Raw genomic sequence first — 22,077 nt, forward strand, 5'->3', positions numbered from 1 at the left:
AACACTGATTTGTTGCACATCAGTAATGTTTTTAATCTGATTGACTGGTGCAGTTGATCAAGGATCACAATCCCACCATCTGAACTACTATTATCTATTACTACACAAACGTTTCTATAGTACGACATGAATATATGTCATGTGAAATAATATCACTCTTACATTTGAATGTGAATTGAATATATGAACTATCACTGACACGGTTTACACTGATAGAGATTTAAGATCTGATGCGTAAAAAGATAAATGACATTAGAGCACACGACTCTACTTCATACACATCACAGAAAACGTTTGAAGATCTCAGTCGCTTCAATTAATGACTTCTAAAATCCATGATGAGAAACACACAGCATAATGAGGTCACGATACAACAATGAAGAGAAACACACATTACTGCACCCTACATGCACCTTTACATCTCTAGAGTGTAGTGCAGAAAGATGAGTCACACACACACACACACACACACACACTAAACTGTACAAGCAAATGTACCAGATGACACACAGACAGACAGGTAGCTCGGGGTATTAGTCTAACTTTTAGTGTATACGCAGACAGAACCCTCTGACGTCATTACTTACGTGCACAGAAAACATCACCTCCATACCAATCACGAGCACACACACGCACACACACACACACACACACACACACACACTCACACACACAACAGGGTGTTTGAGCGAGTGAGATCTAATCAAAGTGTGTGTTTGTGTCCTTTACACAATGCTGGCTGATTCCTCGAGAACAACATCCTCAGAAGAAACACACTCATACACACACTCATGTACGCACACACACACACACACACACACACACACACACATTTTGTGCTCTTTTGTGAAGACACTCGTCAGGGTTCAATTCTGAATGATTGAGTCCATATATCTGTGTGTCCAGCTCAAGTCTCAGCAAACCACACAATCTCTCAATCATTTGTTTTGTATATCATCAATGTCTCTCCACACATCCACACAGACAGATGACAGAATACTGATGACTTCATTATAGAGATGAACGGTAGAGCGGAAGCGTTCTGACCTGAACTGACCTTCACACTCATGAGGACTGTCCATCTGACATCTGTGACGATTGACTTCACATGTGAAATATTCTGCTGTTATAAACACATGCGATCTGAATGCACGTACACAATCTAGACGTCATGTTGGACATCAACCTGTCTTTTGAAAATCACATCTTAAATGTCACAAAAACAGCCTTCTTCCATCTTAGAACCATACTGAGGAGCAGTCTTTGTATTTATGAAACACTAGTTCCTGCATTTATGACTTCGAGACTTGATTATTGTGAAGCACAACTCAGTGATTGTCCTGCATCAGCATTAAACAAACTACAGTCAGTTCAGAATGCAGCTGCTTGACTTCTGACAAGGTCCAGAACATTTGACCAACTGTATCCTCCATACACCGGCTCAACATTCAGTACAGTAGAGACTATAAAGTTCTTCTGATCACTTCTGAAGCATTAAACGGTTGAGCTCCCGCACATCTAACAGAGCTTCGGTCAAGCTTTAACCCATCAACAACCTCTACCATCACAAAACTCCAGACTTCTGATATACCAGAATAACTAAATCCACCATCTCATATGCACCTAAACTCTGGAATAGCCTTCCTGACACTACTGGAGGGTCACACACACTCTCCCAGTTTAAATCTAACTAACCCATCATGCATTCCAGTATAATCTCTTGATTATAAGTAAATGAACAGCAGCTACGCTAATGATTCTCTCTGTGCCCTCCTGCCCTGCCTCAGGATGAGGTCACCCTGGTAACCACAGATAATGCCGTCTCAAGTTCCTCCACCTGGTGTCATCCTCCCGTGAGAGCCAGTCCAGAGAATCTCCTTTAACAACCAAGAGCAAAGATGGACCCTTGCTAATTCAATACTAAAGCAAACGTTTTTTGCTACCATTTTTGTCTTTCTTCCTGTAAAGCTGCTTTGAAACAATGCAACATTGTCAAAAGTGCTATTGAAATCAAATAGAATTGAATTGAAGAATGAGCTTTGTGGAATTACTGCAAGTCAGCCAATCAGAGTGTAGCTGGCCGGATTGGATTGTTTATAACAACTGAATGATCTGAGATCAGTGTGCAAACAGCCTGATAGATAAAACATAGTTCTGACTCTTCATCAGTTAAAACTGATCTCTGGTGCACAACACAAGACACCAGACCATCAGCCGATGACCCAACACTCCTCACAGCTTCTGTCATTAGAAACATCACAAGAGAACCAACGGCGTCAGTGCCTTTTAACAGCCTGCACTCAGAAACTAAAGACGAGTTGGTTGGTGCAGAGGAAGCTGGACAAAAACACCATGATTAAAATCCACATCAAAGCTGTCAGACATCACCTCAACATTCATTCTGTATCACATGACAAATCAAAGGCATTGCAGAGAATTGTGTGGTCAGGACTTTTATGTGTGTTCTCGATTTACAGTGTGTCTGTGTGTGTGTGTGTGTGTGTGTGTCCACTACTCTCCATGGATGGGTTAAATGCACATTTCAGTTTGGGGGAACAAGACATTGACCAATACTAACACTTTTATCTTTTCACTTTTAAATACAAAGCCAAAACTTTGATTCTAAACAACCCCAAAAGCTGTCAGAGGTCAGTGAGACCTGTGCTATTAAACCTGTCTTTAGTGAATAACACTGTTGGGTTAGAGCCGTCCAGAACATCGTCACAACACACACACACCTGATCCAAACGGACTCTCCAGTTAAACATCATGTAAAGGCAAAGAGTTGGGGCCCTGTTTAATGAGGACGTGATGACATCATGAGGGTCAAGCTGATCTACCTGAGAACACTTTAGAGTTCAGAACTACCTTCATGTCTTGAGGTTTTACTCAGAGAACAAGAGTTTCATGACTCATGACGGCTGCAAATGAAATGTACGTCAGCAGAGTTCCACTGAGGGCCACAAACTCCTGAAAAAATGCTTGACACAATATTTCAGACGTGAGTCACATGACTGGAACTTCATTGTTCATTAGCAAAGAGACACAGAGAGATTGTCGGTATGTGCCTTACTAACATAAAAGAGAGAGCGCTCATAAAAACCACATCAGTTTATGAGTCATTACATCACCATCTCGAGCAGACCCCCCCCGGTCAGTTAAGAAGAATAGAGCTGCATTAACTGTCACTTCCTGAACTATTGAGACAATTTATGGATAAAGATTCACGTAAAATTCATTTATTATTAAAATACAAGACTACATTGTCTGTTTTTATTTAACTCCTTGTTCCTTTCTATTTCTTCTTTGTGGCAGGGCTATAAAATTCTGAATCACAGTCTCTGATGTTTGCGATATTGCAAATGAACGTAGCCATCTGGCGTGAGACCATTTTAATCTGTGCTGTAAAGACGGATGGATTTATTTCTCCCTCCTGAACTTCATGTTTTACAGGTAAAATCACCTCAACAGAATCAATACAAATAACAAGAAACTTTTACCTCAAGAAATGATTTAAAGTCGGCATGAAACAGAAGTAGCAATTGTCGTCTTTTCCATGTCGTGATGAATACCCGAGAGAAACAACTTCTGAAATGAGACTTTTTTTAGGGCGGGACTTGATTTCATCCATCGACAACTAATTGGATCAGTAAAAGGTAAAAGATTTGAACGGCAGTTTTCAATCTGTCAGTCATTCTAGCCCCGCCCTCGTCACATTTCCCCTGACCAGAAGTGGAGCGAGGTTATTTCGAGGGGGAGGAGGTTAAAGTTTTTGATTAAAGATGACAAGTCCAAATCCTTTTCTTTATAATCATGTTCACGGATAAATCATTTATAATAAACACACAACATAACACACGACAACTTATAAAACTAACCTCAACATCACTCAACTCTACACACAAACACAAGGACAAAAGTGTTGGATTATTAGAATCTGTAACACAACTCTACACAACTGTATTCAAGAGACTGGGGGCAGTTCATCGTGTGTGTAACACTTCTGTTCTTCTATCATTTTCTCTCATTTCAAGAGTCGTTTCCATGTAAGAGTTTAAATCAGAGAGTTAGGATTGAGAACGGACAGTTACCTGATGATGCTGATGCTACTGGTTCCTCTACATCAAGTGCTTCTGAATCAACACAAATATCACTCCTGTGAGGAGAGAAAAATCCATCTTTTAATTATCAAGCACTCTTTTTGCATTGAAAACAAGGATCATTAAAGAAATGAGATGAAGCCCACCTAGATATGTATGAGCCTGCATCTCCAGCATCATTCATCTCCTGTCATTTTCAAATCAAAGCTCACCTACATGTGCGCTCACACAAACCCTTTGAGCTCATGGGCTGAAGTCTCGACCTTTACTCAAAACATTCAGTGATGAGTGAAAAGAGCTCTGACCTGCTTCTGAATGGAGCTCTTGTTAGTGTTTATTTGTTTGACACCCACAGAAGGGGTGTGGCCTCATAAATATTCGCACTCAGCTGTCACTTTGATTGGCAGATGACAGTGGTGATGTTAAATGTCAGTGAGTCAGTACAAAACAGTTTGAGTGGCTTTGAGATTGTCTGTCTCTAAAGAGCCAGATTTAGTGAAGAGACCTTTGAAATCTTTGGAGGTGATCGTCACGATTAGACCTTCTCAGGAGAACCGTTTCGGCTGATGATACATGAACAAAACGTCACTATACAAGCCTTATCCTGAGGTACCAGCACATGCTTTAGTGAGCAGAGGCTTGTTATGCCTTTAAGTCTGTACGTGTGTTTGTGTGTGTGAATGTGGGGGGGTTATGAACGTCACTAATGTATATTTAAAGCGTTTCCACACTGAGTCACATCTAAGATCCAACCAGTTTCCCTGTCAACATCAGGTCTATAACTGTACTTTAAATACCATCATTAAGAAGTTTATAAATGGACTTTGGATGAAACTCAAGGCCTAATAAAGAAAATGGAATGGTCTAGCGGCTGCCATCATTGTAATGAAGGTGGAAGACTTTTCCCTTTAATCCAGGCCACTTTTTCCTTCAATGGGGGACAATTTTAGCAACGGTTCTTCCTCTGCCAAGATGCTCACAGGGCGCCCGCCCACTGGGCACCAGACACACTATTCATGGTACTTGGATGGAAAAAGAAAAAAAACTGAGTACAGATAGAAGTGAATGTGCCCTTGACATGAGAACAGAGCTTTTTGCTCTCTTACATTATGACACTGACCACATACAAACCCCACAGATCAGCTAAACATAGAGATCAAAACCACACGATGAGACATTTGCTTTCAGATCCAAAAAGCCACCAAAAGTACTTAGTTCAATTATAAATCCAGCTGTCGAGTACAGAAAATGCAATATTTATATTATATATAAATATATTTTATTTTGCATTAATATTTTAAAGCTATTCTTCTACATGTCCGTTGGTTGTAGAAGACATTCAAACAACAATAAAAACATGTAAATATAGGGATGTCAAACGATTAATCGTGATTAATCGCATCCAGAATAAAGGTTTGTGTTTACATAATAAACATTGGTGTACTGTGTATATTAATTTTGTATTTATGAAAACATAAACATAAATGCATATATTTAAGAAAAATATAAAATTTAACAATTGATAAACCTTTATTTAGAATTTAAATTATGGGTAAATATTTCAATATTTTCTAAACATGTAGAGCGTGTGTTTTGTGTTTATAAATACAACTTTAATATGCACAGCACACAGATATATATTATGTTAACATTACATTTACATTTAGACATTTAGCAGACGCTTTTATCCAAAGCGACTTACAAAGAGTTTAGGAGCAATAAGCGAAAGTTCATACAGGAGCCATAATACATTAGGTGCCAATACAAAGTTACTGGTTTCAACAAAAGCTAGAGCACTAGCACAAGGTTTAACACAAACCTTTATTCTGGAGGGTTAGGGTAATGCGATTAATTGAGATAATTGTTTGACAGCCTAAAAATAACAGTTGAATGTTTTATGACACACCTATGATAAACACATATGTTCTAGAATTCATAGTTGCTTATATATAAAATATATATATATTATCCAACTAATCTGTTCATATAACCTCACTCTCTGTCTGTACGTCTCTATCAGTCTTTATATCAAACCTTCATTATGACGAGAACTCTTAAAATCATCCGTGTCATGTTTACACATTCTCCAGAGAGACAGACAGACATAAAGTTGTACCTCAAGCATCTTTCTTGTGCACAGGAAGTCCATATTAGGAGTATTTTCTTGTTGCCATGGGGACAGATGTCTGGCTGCGCTGAGCTTTTGAGGAGTATCACAACTCTATTACATTAATGCAGCACTGGCTTTTCTCTGACGCACATAGTGGAAAGTTCTGATTATTGTCAATGGCTCTAATAGGCTGTTGTATTGTTGCAGTGAGGCAAATTCATCTTGAAGAATCTATGTGATATGAAAATATTGACTTCATAACGCTCAACATGCAATACAACATGCCACATTTCTGCACAACATTACAACACAAAGCAAACCTACATTACATTACATGCTGCCCACCTGAAAGACACGCTGCATGGCATTGAAACACGCTGCATTACTGCACAACACTGGAGCACGCTGCATTACTAAACAACATCACAACACATTGCACTACTACATGACATGGCATTACTGCACAACATTACGCATGCTGCACGACTGCACAATATTGCAACTCGCAGTATTGCTTCACAACATTGCAAAACGCTGCATTACTGCGTTGCAACACACGGCATCTCTGCACAACATATAACATGCACCTGCATGGTATTGAAACATGCAGCATTACTGCACAACACTGCTATGCGCTGAATTACTAAAGAACGTCACAACACACTGCATTACTACTACATTACAACATGACACACACCTGCTAGATATTTAAACACGCCACATTACTGCTTGTTTAGAAATTGGTTTGTGAGTGTTACAAACTGTGCATCTGCAGAAACAGACAGCAGCATGCAATCAGGAGAATCTATGTTGCAAACATGGATGTGAATTCACTTGCATGTGCTGTTAGAATTTTAAAAGGCAAAAGTTAAAATCTAAGGTTCTGACGCACTCAAATGACTCAGCAGCCGCTTTAAGAACTTCAGCAAAACAAATCACATCCGGTGTGAGACTGCAGAGCTGTGCTGCCCCTCAGAGATCTAATCCGGTAATAACACATCTCACGCCACAGAAACAACACAAATACTAACCAAATTCTGCTACATTTACACTTATGCATTTGGCAGATGCTTTTTGGCATTATATTATACACTTTTTCTGACTATGTGCAATGTGATCGAACCAATGACCGTGGCGTTGCTAGCGCCATGATCTAACCACTGAGCCACAGGAAAGCCACTCACACCACTCACTCACTTTTCTCTCGCATTATTCTAGCACATATAATGCATTACAGTGTCATTATAATCTTTGAGTTTAGTTGATTTCCTTTTTGTATAAATTAGATTATGAAGTTCAAATTTTACTAATGGGTTAGGAGAGGAAATATCAAAACTGCTATATTTAGTCAGTAAGACTTTAAATCCCCTATAGAAATCACTGTGCCAATAACCAATTCCAGCATTAATACCTTAATTTAATATTAAATATTAAAAGTATACATCCAGTGCAATAAATGAATGAATAAGCAGCAACATCAGTAATGAGAGACATCAGTAAACACCGGTAATGCTCACCGGATAAATAGATCCAAACAACTAACAACAGTCTAAAGTTCTGCATCAGTTTCAAAACAGTTTAATTGATCAAATTCACACATGGACACCAAAAAATAGAACAAGCGTTTCCTTATACTGTGGCTTTAAATGTGCTTGTGCACAAAACAGGACAAAATAAGAAAGAATAAGTTACAGTTTTTAACACTTTATAACTTTTAATACTTTTAAAGTTTTTCATTGAGAGGGTCAAATAAGACAAAGGGTTAGGGAAAATATTTCCATTGTTCATATGCAGGGAAGTCCAAGAGACAATTAACAGAAGAAATTATGATTTTATTCTCTTTGACTTTTCGACTTCTTTGAATTCATAATTTAACATTCAGCAGACATCAGTCTTGAATCAGCTGGTAAAGTTCACAGGATCTCGAAACAAAAGAGTAATGGAAGAACAGTTGCTGCCAGATGTACTTTGAACCATCATTTTTGTGTGATGGTTCTGTGATGGTGATAGAGATCTACATCGCAGTGATCTTGCTGGCCTCACGGACGCCGCTCAGATACGCCCCTGTCACAGTCTGAGGAAAGTGTCTGTTTGTGGCCTGCAGAGAATCAAAATGTCACATTTAACCATAAGCATCACAGACATCGCTTGGCAAGAACAACAGATGCTTTCACAGCAATAAGAGATGAAAGTCATCAAGCATCTTAAATAGAATGAAGGTAATGATGGTAAAAAGTATGAATTAGCACACAAACAGGAGTTTATGTTGCAGCAGTAGGGCAGGATTGAGGATGTTTGTACTGGCAAACTCTCTATACATTAACTAACTCTGAAACCACAAGAAATATGGACCTGATTAATCTAAGATGCAGCGCTAGACAAACATGACGGAGCGAATCCACAGGTCCAATACACATTTTTCATTTACAGGAGAGACTGCGGATTAGATGTGTTGTCAGCAGTATGTGATCAGCTTTTCATGAGTTTCCTCACCTCACCAGCGAAGAAGAGTTTTCCTTGAACATCCTCTGCAATGATGTCATACGCCTCACCGCTGCCTCCTGTCTTCACAAAGCTGTAAGACATCTGAGACCAGGGGTCTCTGCTCCAATGCGTCACAAAGTATTTCACTGGATCTGGAACTTCCTACAATACCATATTATAATCATTGGTTTCAGGCGTCATGCTCGTTCAGAATTTACGCATCGTAAATCTAATGAAAGTGCTGTAATAAAGTGTTTTTCTACCCTCAGAACAAGTCAAGTAGTCAGAGGATAAAGGGTTAGAGTATATTTCCTATAGGGTTTTCTCAGCAATGAAGACAAAGAAATCGACTGCCGTGAGACATTATGTAGACTTATATTCAGAGCTACAAAAACTAAACTATGAATCACTGACACGTAAAGTAAAGAATCAACAATGACCCGTTTCAACCAGAGGACCGGCCGTAGCTTACAGGACACCTCAAATGAGCTTCATCCCTCTCCCAACATAACCCTATAGAATAAAGTTATCTTTGTTTTTATAAAACCATCTGTTTAAGTGACGGAGAAACAAGTGTTTGTTGACATCATGTGAACATGTGATATGTTCATATTCACCGTAAGTGTGAGGAATCATTGGAACATTCACCTCTTCCTGAAAGAGTTTTTTAAGGACGTCCATGCACAGATCAACAACTTGAGAGTCCTGAAGATCTCTGACCAGCGCAAGAGCTTCTCCTGTGATCACTGACATCAGCACACACTCTTTACCCTACACAACACACACACACATGTACACACGCTAGCGAAAAAAGAGGACCTCAAACACAACTGATGGAAATGTGTTGAAAAAACTTACTTGCGGACACAAGTCATAGAAGACGCTGAACAGACCTCTCCTCTCTGGACAGGGTGGAACATGACCAAAATAATCAGCTCCCTGGATCTTACTGTCCCAGAAGCGATGGGAGAACTGTAGGGCAATCTGAAACAGTGCTGAGGTGTGTGAACAGTGCCTGATCAAACACTCAACACTCACATCCTCAACACTCACCTTCTCTATGACCCCAGCTCCCAGACTGTGAATGGCTTTGAGTTTCCTATCGGGCAGGGCAGGGTTAAACTGAATGATGTTCTTCTGCAGCAGAGCCAATGGAACGGTCACCAGAACCTACCACACAGATCTCTCAACAGTCAGACACTTTACACAAACAAATACAACAAATTCAACAGCGGCACAGCTTTAAAGAATACTCCTGACCATTAAATCATAAAAGAATGTTTAAAGAATAAATTTGAGAAGTTTAAAGCAGTTTTTAGACACTTTCTGGGGGAGGAGCCACCTACACTTCCAATGCTCATGTTCCTGCAATGAATACTACAATAAAATATAAGGTCTTAAGAATGTAGTGGATGTGTAAGGAATGCAGCACAGAACACAGCACATTATTAAAGAATGCAGTGCAGGTTTTAAGAATATAGTGGATGTTTAAAGAATGCAGCACAAAATGCAGTGCAGGTCTTAAGAATATAGTGGATGTGTAAGGAATGCAGCGCAGAATGCAGTGCAGGTCTTAAGAATGTAGTGGATGTGTAAGGAATGCTGCACAGAACGCAGCGCAGGTTTAAAGAATGCAACGCAGGTCTTAAGAATGTAGTGGATGTTTAAAGAATGCAGCGCAGAATGCAGTGTAGGTCTTAAGAATGTAGTGGATGTGTAAGGAATGCAGCACAGAACATAGCACATGATTAAAGAATGCAGTGCAGGTTTTAAGAATATAGTGGATGTTTAAAGAATGCAGCGCAGAATGCAGTGCAGGTCTTAAGAATATAGTGGATGTTTAAAGAATGCAGCGCAGAATGCAGTGCAGGTCTTAAGAATGTAGTGGATGTGTAAGGAATGCAGCACAGAACACAGCACAGGATTAAAGAATGCAGTGCAGGTCTTAAGAATATAGTGGATGTTTAAAGAATGCAGCACAAAATGCAGTGCATGTCTTAAGAATATAGTTGGTGTTTAAAGAATGCAGCGCAGAATGCAGTGCAGGTCTTAAGAATGTAGTGGATGTGTAAGGAATGCAGCGCAGAATGCAGTGCAGGTCTTAAGAATGTAGTGGATGTGTAAGGAATGCAGCGCAGAATGCAGTGCAGGACTTAAGAATGTAGTGGATGTGTAAGGAATGCTGCACAGAACGCAGCGCAGGTTTAAAGAATGCAACGCAGGTCTTAAGAATGTAGTGGATGTTTAAAGAATGCAGTACAGAATGCAGCGGTGGCGGCAATAATGCAGTACATAACACAGTGCATGTTTAAAGAATGCGGCACAGAACACAGAGCAGGCAAGTGTATAGATACCACGAGGCAAAACTCAATCGAATGTTCCGTTGCAACAATGGTGCCCAGTAGCAGCACTGCGCTTCCGCCATTTTGGGGTGAAAGTGTCTCGGCAGTCCAATTGGTTTTTGCTGTCGTTATGGCAATATCAGCTGCTTTGTTTAAAACAAAACTTACGTTAAAGCTGAAACCCAACCTGAAAAATGAGAACACATATTACAGACTTTGTGTTCTTGTCAGTTTTGGTTGAAATTCTATTAAGTTCAAGTATTAGCATCATAAACACTGAATGAATGCCAATAACTTAGTGTCATGTAAGTGATAATGTACAGGCAGCCGGTTCTTATGGCAGAAATAATCCCTGTCAGTGAATTCAGGACATGAAGTTTAGGGTCTTGTATCACACTGGAGGGGCTTATTTTGTGATAACAGTCGGCAGCTTGTAAATTACACACGCTTATTACACCGGTACTTGGCACATGAGAAAAAACCTGGACATGAAATGTGAATTTGAAATATTTTATTTGCTTATTATTATCATTTTTACTGAATGCAGATCTTACGTGAGGAAAAGCTGTTTACTTTCGTTTTAAGGTAAGAATCGATGTTCAATGTCACGAACATTCAATTTGGTTTAATCATTTGTAAATATAATGTCATATATGTTATTAAAAGACATATTTACATTAAATTTTGTGTAATATTAAACTGCACCTGTCAGAATGATTTGATTTGCAACATCCGGGTTACTGGGTTTTATTCTTTTCAAGCAGTTTCTATCTGTGAATAACAAACCTTGGAATGTAGCAACTGGCCAATCAGAATCAAGTATTCCAAAGCGCCGTGTAATAAATTCATATAAATCATTACTATGGTTTCTGTGGCTAGGATCTGCAGTTCCTAAAAGTAGTTAAGTTGAATTACTGTTGACTAAAACAGTAAAAGTTGGCAGGTGCATTAGATAGGGTTAGCATAGGTACCACTTCTAAACACTATTTTGTGGGTCAGTTGTGGTCTAGTGGTTAGGGAGTTGGACTTTTAGCTAGAAGGTCGCTGGTTCAATTCTCATTGGCACCAGGAAATGACCGAAGTGTCCTTGAGCAAGGCACCTTACCCCTGTTTGCTCTGCAGTGATAGCTGCCCACTGCTCCATCATTGTAAGTGGCTTTGGTTAAAAGCGTCTGCAAAATTAATAGTGAAAATTTTTGATTTTTGCACGTTTGTGAAGAATTACACTCAGTCTTAGGGAAAGCTATGAAAGACATGATATGTACTTTCACATTGATGAATTTTGCAGTGGATTGCCGAACATTGCTTTCTTTTACTTCACTTTGACATGTCTTTCATTGGCATTCCGTCTTTTTCTGTGTTGTCCAGATGGCACTTTCACATAAAAATTGCGGCGTGCCACCAAAGCGCCACCTAGTGACTGTTAACCATAAAGCACCAGTTTCTCCGTAGTTTTTTGTAGGCTTAGGTGCAGGTTTAAAGGATACAGTACACCACAGGTCCACTAATTGTCCTTTACTAACTCGCTCAATAGCGTGCAGTACATGGAGTGTAATGTCATGTTATTTTTAGACTTGAACAGCCTCAGTCACTGAATGCTTTCATTGTATTTGTGTTTAAGACATATTTCAAACCTTCTGTGCGGTCCATTGAGAGCCGTTGGTACAGGTCAGCTTCACCCCCTCTCCAGAATATTCCACACACTGAACCTGTAGACAGACAAAACATTTACTATGAGAGGGAGAGAACACCAATGAACATCAAGAAGCAGTGTATGAAACACAGTACCGCAGTTTTGAGCCGTATATCGAGTCCCTGAGCAAGCTTGTGCAGTACTAACTCGTATCCACCAGGGAGAAGCGTGTGATCACCCGAAAACTGAGCGAAACATTCGTTATGATCCCACGAGCGAGCTGACACCTGCCACACACACACACACACAAACACATTACTGCATTTTAACTCCTCATGCACGCAGTCACACACAAACACATTGATCTGATATATAGTTGAAGACACACACACACCTGGTCCAGTGTGTTTCCACAGGCGTATTCCAGGTTGCTCAGATGGAAATGGAAAACTTTTTCCTCCAGCTCAGTGAAGTGAAGTCCAGACTCCTGCAGGAATGTCTTGTACACTTCTTGGATTTTCTCTGAACATCCACCATAACAAAACCACAGAAACACATTCCATACAATTCAGTTCAGTTTATATAGCGCTTTTCACAATTTAGAACTGTTGCAAATCTAGGCCGTAAGTCACTTCGATATCAATATAAAGTCAAATCAACATCAGGTTTTCAGATGACATCAGGGGCCCGTTTCAATAAGGAAGTTCAACCAACACCGAGTTAAAATCTGAACTCTGAGTTGATTTACTCAGAGAATCGCTACTCTGAGTTTTCAGTTTCAGAACAGCTGATTTGAGTTAGTTCAATCAACCCTGAGTAAGTTCACTCTAGGTTACGCGCGTTCAGCATGGCGATGAAAAGCCATTATCAATTGAGTGAAGATAGCACGATTCACCATGGCAACGGCACGTGACAAAAAGCGCTCTGTTCATTTCTCGCCAATCGAATTGAAGGTACTGTTACAAGCGTAAGGTGAATATTAAGAAAAAAAGAGCAACACAGCCGCAGCAGCAAAAGAAAGAGAGTTGGTATGGGAGAAAAGTGCTTCACTTGTTAATGCGCCAGTTTATATGTCAATCACTTTTATATTTATTTTGTTGAAACTGTGAAAATGCGAATTATATTTAACTCTCTCGCTCTCATGTAGGTGCTATCCTTTTGCAATAAAAAGATCTTGGCAGCAGCTGAATATGAAATATACGACGGCGTCGTAAAAAAAAAAAAAACATTTCGAGAATAAAGTCGAAATGTTACGAGAATAAAGTCGAAATATAAAGTCAAAATGTTACGAGAATAAAGTCGAAATTTTACGAGAAAAAGTCGAAATATAAGGTCGAAATGTTACGAGAATAAAGTCGAAATGTTACGAGAATAAAGTCGAAATGTTACGAGAATAAAGTCGTAATATTTTGAGAAAAATAACAGAATTTCTAGAAACAATGGATGTGGAGGATTTGGTTATAAAGTACGTGCTCAAACATAACTTCAACTCTTAAACTACAACCTTCACGAAAATAAAATACGTATTACGACGAGTTTATTCTCGTAACATTTCGACTTTAATCTCGTAACATTTCGACTTTAATCTCGTAATCTTGAATTTATTTTATTTTTAACGTGCCACTAAAACGCCGTCGTAGAAATACAATAACATCATTTATTCAGGAAACTTTAAAGAAATAAAATGGTCTTGCTAGTAAGATGCCTGATTGGGAAATGTTAAATATACTTCTTAAACTGGCCTTAAAAGTTAAGATAAAACGTCCAAACGGGGCCTCACAATTCTCTCCCGACATAAATATAATTCTCTGCGAATTAATGCAGCTTCCTCTTCTATGGGTTCCTAAATAAACGGACATGCCATTTTAAGTTCTGTGTGACTAAATTGAGCGCGATTAGGAACACGAATCAATAAACAAATGACGTATGTAATTTCAACACCGCTCGCTTTCACTTCGAAAAGGGGGAGGAGATTGTAACAAACCCTAGGTTTGCGGAATAAAACCTGCTCCCGACCAGGTTAGGTTCACGGAGTAGGTTAATCTGGTTACTCACTCGGAGTATAAAATACCTCGATTTCTGAAATGGGCTTGATTTACTCCGTGGTCGCGGGTTTGACATACCTCGCGTTCTGAAACCAAAAACCCTGAGTATTCCGTTTTCTGGGGTTGACTTACTCTGAGTTTGCACTTACCCTGCTTTCTGAAACGGGCCCCAGGTCCAATGATATTATATAAATAAACAAGATCTCATACAAGTACCTTTTTTGCAATCACTTCTTGGATATTGTGGGTCTTTTTATGACATTTTGTTTTACGTTTACATAAAAAAATTTTTTGACAGATTTCTTTTAGGACAATCCTCCAATCATTTACCAAACGCACAACAGTATCAAAATAAATCAAATCAAAAATATTTCAGTGATTGCTTTTGAAGCCAGATGTTTAACATCCAATCAAATTACTGATGTTAACACATAAGTCACACAATGCACCAACAGTGTTGTGTAATTCCCAGTTGTGGTCTTGAAATGAAATCCTGAGACCTCCAAGTCTGAGACCAAGACAAGACCAAGCCCAGCATTAGGTTGAACGTGTTTGTTGGTGAGGACGCCGGTTATCTTATTCAGGTGTTTTATCAGAGTTGGGGCTAAACTGGCTCTCATGGGCCAGAGAAGCATGTATATAGCGCTTCATTGTGTATCGCTGTACACCCAAAGTGCCTTACAATCATATGAGGGGGGTCTTTCCTCACCCACCGCCAGTGTCACACCCCTATTCTTGACCAGAAGCACCATGGGATTTTTAGTCAGATCATTGGTTTAGGTCTCATGATTTTACAGTATAGTTTCCCCATTAAGCACACCCTGCTGGTCACAGCAACACCTCCCTAACCCTCAAAACCCGTCCAATCATAGAAAGGAGAAATAATCATGACAACAGACTCGTCCGACTACACGCAGCGCTGCATAGGAGCAACTGGCTCTCACATGTCTCTGGTGCTGCTGTGATGTCACACACAGACCGGTCGTGAAGCCGAAGACCGTATGAGATGGATCAGAGAGAGATAAGAGTCTCTCACCGCCAAGTGGTAAATCCTGACACTGTGATTGGTCTTTTCTCCACTCAGACACGGCGTCCAGCACAGCGTTGAAGTGAAAGTCCATTCGCTTGTCCACAGCTGAATCAGTCATGTGACCTCCCTCCTGAATCAACTCACAGCGCACACCTAACTTATGCATCCTCAGGCCCAGCTGAAGACAACAATCACACAGTTAACAACTCAAAACAAACCCACAAAATAACACTCAAAGATCACGGTGGGTGTGGTCACCTGTTCACACATCAGAGCAATGGGGTTATTCACACAGCCATTTAGGATCTGAGCTCCACGCCCAACGGGAACGCCCATTGACACGTCATCCCAAACTCTTCCACCGATTCGCTCCCTGGCCTCTAACACCACCACCTGTCCACCAATCAGAAAAACAAGGACATAAGATCCTAACTATCTCATAAAACAGCAGACACAGAACCAGGTAAAGGAGTCGAGCCAGAAAAATGAGGTGTGTGTGTTTGTGAGAGTGTGAGTAGTACCTGCATGCCAAAGTTTCGTAGTTGTCGAGCTGCAGCGAGACCCGCAGCCCCAGCACCGATCACCAACACCTTCTGCACAGGGAGAAAAATATTTTTAACCCCGACAGCACAAGCTATTATCTGACTGCTCTCAGATCAGATCTCTAAGCATGCCAAGAGCTCACAGAAGATATGTAGATTTATTTCTGTTGGCTGAATGTTGTGGCTTTTGTGTTTTTATTTCAGGTCATTTTGTCTTGATGTTTTTATTGCCATTAAAGTAAAGTCAACGAAGCTAATGATGAGCCTCATTTGAGAAGAAACATTCCAACTGTACTCTGAAGACCCACAGCGAGAGAAACAGAAGAGATTAAATGTGTGTTTCTGAGTCTAGAGCAGACAGTTCAAACACAGTGCCCTCACGATCATGATGTTCCTCCACATTCACCTCCAAAGGGAGAGAAACAAGAAAGGTTCTTTTGAAATGCTCACTATTGAGTCGTCAACCCTTTAAGAAGAAATGAGGTCTCACGCTGTGCTGTGAGAGAGGCAGAAGAGGCCGTGACACCTGCAGAGCTCCAGTGTTGATCAAACCTTTGCGGGTCATGAAGCACAGAACCCTGTCCAGCTCCTGCACGCAGCGGACTCGCACCAGCCCCCGAACAATCACGTGAGGAGCACACTTCTGTGCTGTCAAAACCTCCTGAACACAAGCAGACACCAGCAGGGTTATTCAGGGAACACCGGCTAAACAAAACTTTCTTTCATATACAAACAGCAAATGGTCATGTGGTGTGCGGGTCGCCATGGGAACAGCAGGTACCCGCTCTATACAGCAAGGGTTTCTCAAAACCTGCTCTGACCGACAACTGCTGCTCATGAGTAGGGTTGGGTATCGTTTGGGTTTTTTCCAATACCGGTGCCACATCAATACTTTTAAAATGGTCCCATTGCCCAAACGGTGCCACAAAACACATGTGGATGACATTAATTAACAAAATGTTCAAGTAAAATAATTATTTAGTAATAAAAATACACAACAAATTCACAATTAAAGTGAACGTGAAATGAGCATGTAACATTGATATAAAGTTATAGTGTTTACTGTTTACCTTTATCTGTTTACCAGCTACAACTAGATGCTCACCACAGTTGTTTTAAATATGAGCAGAAAATGCGTTGAATATATCAACAGATGAAGTCAATTTACAGAGACATTATATGTGCATTATTTAAAAAACAGACAGTCTGTAAAATGATTAAGTATAATTATATGCCTATGCATGCAGTCTGAGTAAAAAGCTTGACAGGCTGCACGTCTAGAGATCAGACTAACAGATGCCATAATGTTTTAACACTGTCACTGTCATGTCTCGATTGTCTTTCTTGTCAAATGCGGTACAGTGTTGAGAACGAGCTCAACAGAACGCAGCATGCGCTTCATTGATTTTAAACGCGCGCAACAGTTTTATTGTGATTGCTTGCATTACAGATGCGTCATATGCGTTTCGAATAAACGTTAGTTTCACTTTAAAACTTGCCTTATGTGGCGGTTGAAGTGATGAATGCTGAAGTTGTCGAGATGGATAGCGGTAGATGAGAGTGCACGTTAAAACTGTCTTTCACTATGATGAATCCATGGGTCATGCATGTTCCGATCCCTGGGGCGCGCGATCCGTGCGATCCTTCGGGATCCGTTTAACCATTGTATAAGATGTGTTGGATTTGTATTATCTAAGGTTTCTGACTTTCGTTCACCTGAATTAGGCCAAATGTCTCAATGGACGGCTCAGTCAGCATTTGAGTGGCACGGAAATGAGGCACCGAAATCTGCGTTTTGATTCGGTCCAGTTACATACGTACCGATGCCATATTGGCACCAGGTTTCGGTACCCAACCCAACTCATGAGGGGATTCAGACACCACTTGTCTTCATTTAACCCCAGTGCACTGTTGGGAATGAGATCCTGCCGTGTGTGGTGTCACTGGGACAGAAACCTGAAGTCTCTGAAATGAAACCTGTGATCTACAGCGTGAGGACAAGCGCACGTGTGAGCAGCGACCTTGCAATCTCTGTGCCAGGCAGCCAGAACCAGGTTCCTCAACGCCAGATACATGGTGGGATCTCTGGAGAATTCTGGGAACTCATACAACTCGTCCAGCTCCATCATGTCGGGTCTGACACACAGCGCTTTTCCACATTCGTTGGGCTGGTAGAAGGGCTGGAAACACGGAGAGAGTCCCGACACTACACACACACAGACAGAATGAATCAGTGTTAACTGTCTCTGAACATCACTCACAGAGCGGCTGAACTCACCGTGAGGTTGAGCGGCGCACCGCTGGGTGTTGGGGGATGCAGAGGGGCTCATGCCCACGCAGTCGGGGTAATACGCTGAGAGAAAGGGACTGGCCAAACTGTCCTTAAACAACGGCGGCAGAATCAACATGGAATGCCACCAGCTGTCCGTCACACCTGCCACTCGCTCATAACACACATCACATCAACATTAATGACAGAAACAGCACGGGTTCACTACACCGTGACACTGAAACAACAAACATTAAGTGATCAGGAAGATTTTTGATAACAAAGATGAGCAATTATTGGAGACCAGGAACAGCTTCTCTCCATTCTTTAATCACATGATATCATTTCAATGTCAAATATTAGTTTGTGTTCAACTGAGTGATTCTTCAATCGTCCTGACATACTACAGCTAACTGAAGTGGCTCTAATACAAAAGACTGAGTGAAGCCATGCTCGTGTGAATAACATCTGAACCCACTAATATCACATATTAAACTACACTGATGTATAACATGAAAGACAAGTGTGGATGCTTTACCCCGTCCTCCGGCTGAGAACACGCGCCACATCCTTCAATCTGGAAAATAAAACCATAGACATGTGACCTCTTAGAAAGATTAGCATCTTCACTCTCTGCTGAAGGAATAGAAATGAAGATTAGTGTTTTACTTTAATGGTGTTGAGCTTCATGCCACAGCGGTACGATGATGCCAGCGCAAGCGTCAGCCCTGTCTCTTTACTCAACTGACGCCATTTTCCACAGTCTGTTCTGGTGCACTGAACCTGAGACACACACACAGAGAGTCTGCTTTAGTGCACTGAACCTGAGACACACACACATGTGCACACATAAACACACATGTTTGTACAACTATCTTTATGAGGACATACATTGACGCAATGCAATCTCTAGCCCCTAACCATCAGAAGTGAGTACCTGACCCTAACCCTAAACCTGATTATAACCTAAACCTGATTATAACCTAAACCTGATTATAACCTAAACCTGATTATAACCTAAACCCTTAAACCAGGTCTTAACCCTCAAACAGTCCTTTTAAGGGGTCTCAGAAAGTGAGGACCGACAAAAATGTCCTCACTTTACTCTCTTAGTCCTCACTCTGCTGGTCTAAAACTGGTCCTCATAAAGATAGATGTACAAGTACACACACACACACTCTATTTGTTGAAAAGTTGTTACCCAGTAGGGCAGCTGTTGGTCAGCCATGAAGGCTTTGAGACTGGGTTCACTTTTGCCATTACTGGTCCAAACCCTCTTCCATGTGGAGAAGGTCTCGTATCCGTCTTTATGACTGTCAAAGCACAGAAGCATCAGTAAAAGTTTAGCTGAGAGCTGTGGTGACGCAGTAGAATTACCCATCAGCCCTCACCTTCTGTAGTAGTGGTCAAAACATTCATTACAGAAGTGTTCACCACACGACAGATGATACCAGCGGGACGTGTAGCTGTTTTTAGCACATCTGAGGAAGAGAGACGTACAGCATGTACTTGATTTCCCATAAATAACATGAAGCAGCATTGAGACGTATTGAATGATGACATTCCTTCAAAAAATGAAGAACATTTTTACTGTAATAGACGGTTTCATCACACACTGACGCACTGGCCTAAAGTTGGATTTGGCTATCACTCTGGCTAGTAATAAAACAGTTTATTTTATATTTTACTTATATGAATATTTTATTGTTTATTAAATGTATCAAATCAAATTAAAATAACTGAACAGTAATTGATTCTTTGTGGAGGTCTAGCAGAAGTTTAGTTTGAGCCGGTTACAGTTACATTTGTTTATGTTGTTACTGCTGAAACCGTTTACACACGTCTTCGTTTTTTAGATCGGATTTGGGTTTTTGCTGATGTCTTGGGATTTTGTAAGACAATCACTGATGTTTTCCTCATCTGAAGCTCACCTGTCAGACGCACTGGCGAAACACACAGGATAGGTGGCTGGACATCCTGATTTCTCACACTTTCTGAACTTCTTCTCAGACTGATCCTCCTCTTCATCAGCCTCAGCGTTTTTACTTCTGATCTGCAACAGAAACACACACAAGTCTGTGATGTAGAACGGTGCTGCAGTTCTAAAATGTCTCTCCTGAGTCCTCACCTGTGTTGAAGGTGTGCTGCTGCGGCCACGCCCACTGGAGTCTGGCTCGCCCACTGCCGCTGACCGCTTCCTTCCCCGACAACGACCGCCGCCCACTGACATCATAAAGACAGTATGTTATTGAAACTAACAAGTCTTCATAAAACAACAAGCTGTAATGTGATTGGCTGCCTGTATGTAATGTCCAGCAGCATCATACCAGACTCATACAGTGAGGAAGAACTACAGTTACTGTATTTAAACTAAATGAATATCATCTAATCTTTGAGAGATATTCGGGAAAAAAAAATATTCACGAGTGGAACTTCCACTTTGTTTCCTTTGACATAACAGAAATCATTTTTACTGCAGGGGCCTTTTCGTTTATCGTGGTTTTACTTCATATTAACCCACCCTCAGTGACAACTGTCAGAATAAACTCCTGCTGTGTGTCACACACGTCAGATAAAAACTTCATGACACAACCCTGTGGAAATCCACCTTCTCTCCTAATCACAACAGAAGCACATGGGAGCACATCCTACACGCCACGCCACGCACACGCACCACACACACGCACGCACCACACACACGCACGCACCACACACACGCACGCACCACACACACCACACACGCACGCACCACACACACGCACGCACCACACACGCACGCACCACACACGCACGCACCACACACACGCACCACACACACGCACCACACACACGCACCACACACACGCACCACACACAGACACACAACACACCACACAGACACACACCACACCACACACACCACACACACATGCACGCACGCACACAAACACGCACACACCACACACACACCACACACCACGCACACCACACACGCACACACGCACTCACGCACACCACACACACGCACCACACACACACACGCACCACACACACCACACACCACACACACCACAGACACACACACACACACACACAAACACACAAACACACACACGCACCACACACACACACACACCACACACACACACACACACACACACACACACACACACACACACACACACATAACAGCTCATCATTAAACTGCAGCCATTGTGAGTTGTTCTGTATCAGTTTGTGTGTTATTGTCTGCTGAAGCTTCAGTTTAATGTCAACTTAAATTCATCGGGTCATCATTTATATCATACTTACCCTTACACACAGCAACACAAACATCAATACATTCAACATGAACTTGTCGAGAGTTCACAAAGACACTCACCTGAGTCCGCCAGCATTGATCAATGTTCAATATTTCGACAATAAATCAAATGTTTAACACTTTATATCTGAGCGAATCCCATTTAATTCACCAGCGTCTATTTCATTCTGCTTTAATCCACAGGAAACTCACTGTATGTATGTAACGACACTTCCGCTCTT

At 41.0% G+C, this 22,077-nt stretch overlaps 1 protein-coding gene across 2 annotated transcripts; it reads right to left on the reverse strand.

Moving 5' to 3' along the window:
• Positions 1 to 7,606: 7,606 nt before the first annotated feature.
• On the reverse strand, positions 7,607 to 22,073 carry LOC130415433 (lysine-specific histone demethylase 2). Of its 2 annotated transcripts, none has more exons than XR_008905924.1 (21): positions 21,917 to 22,073; positions 20,684 to 20,778; positions 20,487 to 20,608; positions 19,947 to 20,036; positions 19,757 to 19,868; positions 19,225 to 19,338; positions 19,094 to 19,132; positions 18,565 to 18,730; positions 18,308 to 18,492; positions 16,777 to 16,947; positions 16,266 to 16,337; positions 16,003 to 16,137; positions 15,751 to 15,922; positions 13,064 to 13,191; positions 12,825 to 12,956; positions 12,671 to 12,745; positions 9,748 to 9,864; positions 9,553 to 9,678; positions 9,312 to 9,465; positions 8,704 to 8,856; positions 7,607 to 8,308 (listed from the first exon to the last, which is right to left on the reverse strand). XR_008905924.1 is itself a non-coding variant. In XM_056741139.1 (21 exons), the coding sequence occupies exons 1-21, from the start codon at positions 21,930 to 21,932 to the stop codon at positions 8,225 to 8,227; spliced, it is 2,427 nt and encodes an 808-aa protein (XP_056597117.1). In that variant the 5' UTR covers positions 21,933 to 22,072; the 3' UTR covers positions 7,607 to 8,224. The 2 variants fall into 2 exon arrangements, 1 of the variants encoding a protein (XP_056597117.1); XM_056741139.1 differs by having other exon boundaries at positions 9,343 to 9,465; positions 21,917 to 22,072.
• Positions 22,074 to 22,077: the final 4 nt, after the last annotated feature.

Source organism: Triplophysa dalaica, chromosome 25, assembly GCF_015846415.1.
Source record: "Triplophysa dalaica isolate WHDGS20190420 chromosome 25, ASM1584641v1, whole genome shotgun sequence".
Taxonomy (NCBI): Eukaryota; Metazoa; Chordata; class Actinopteri; order Cypriniformes; family Nemacheilidae; genus Triplophysa; species Triplophysa dalaica.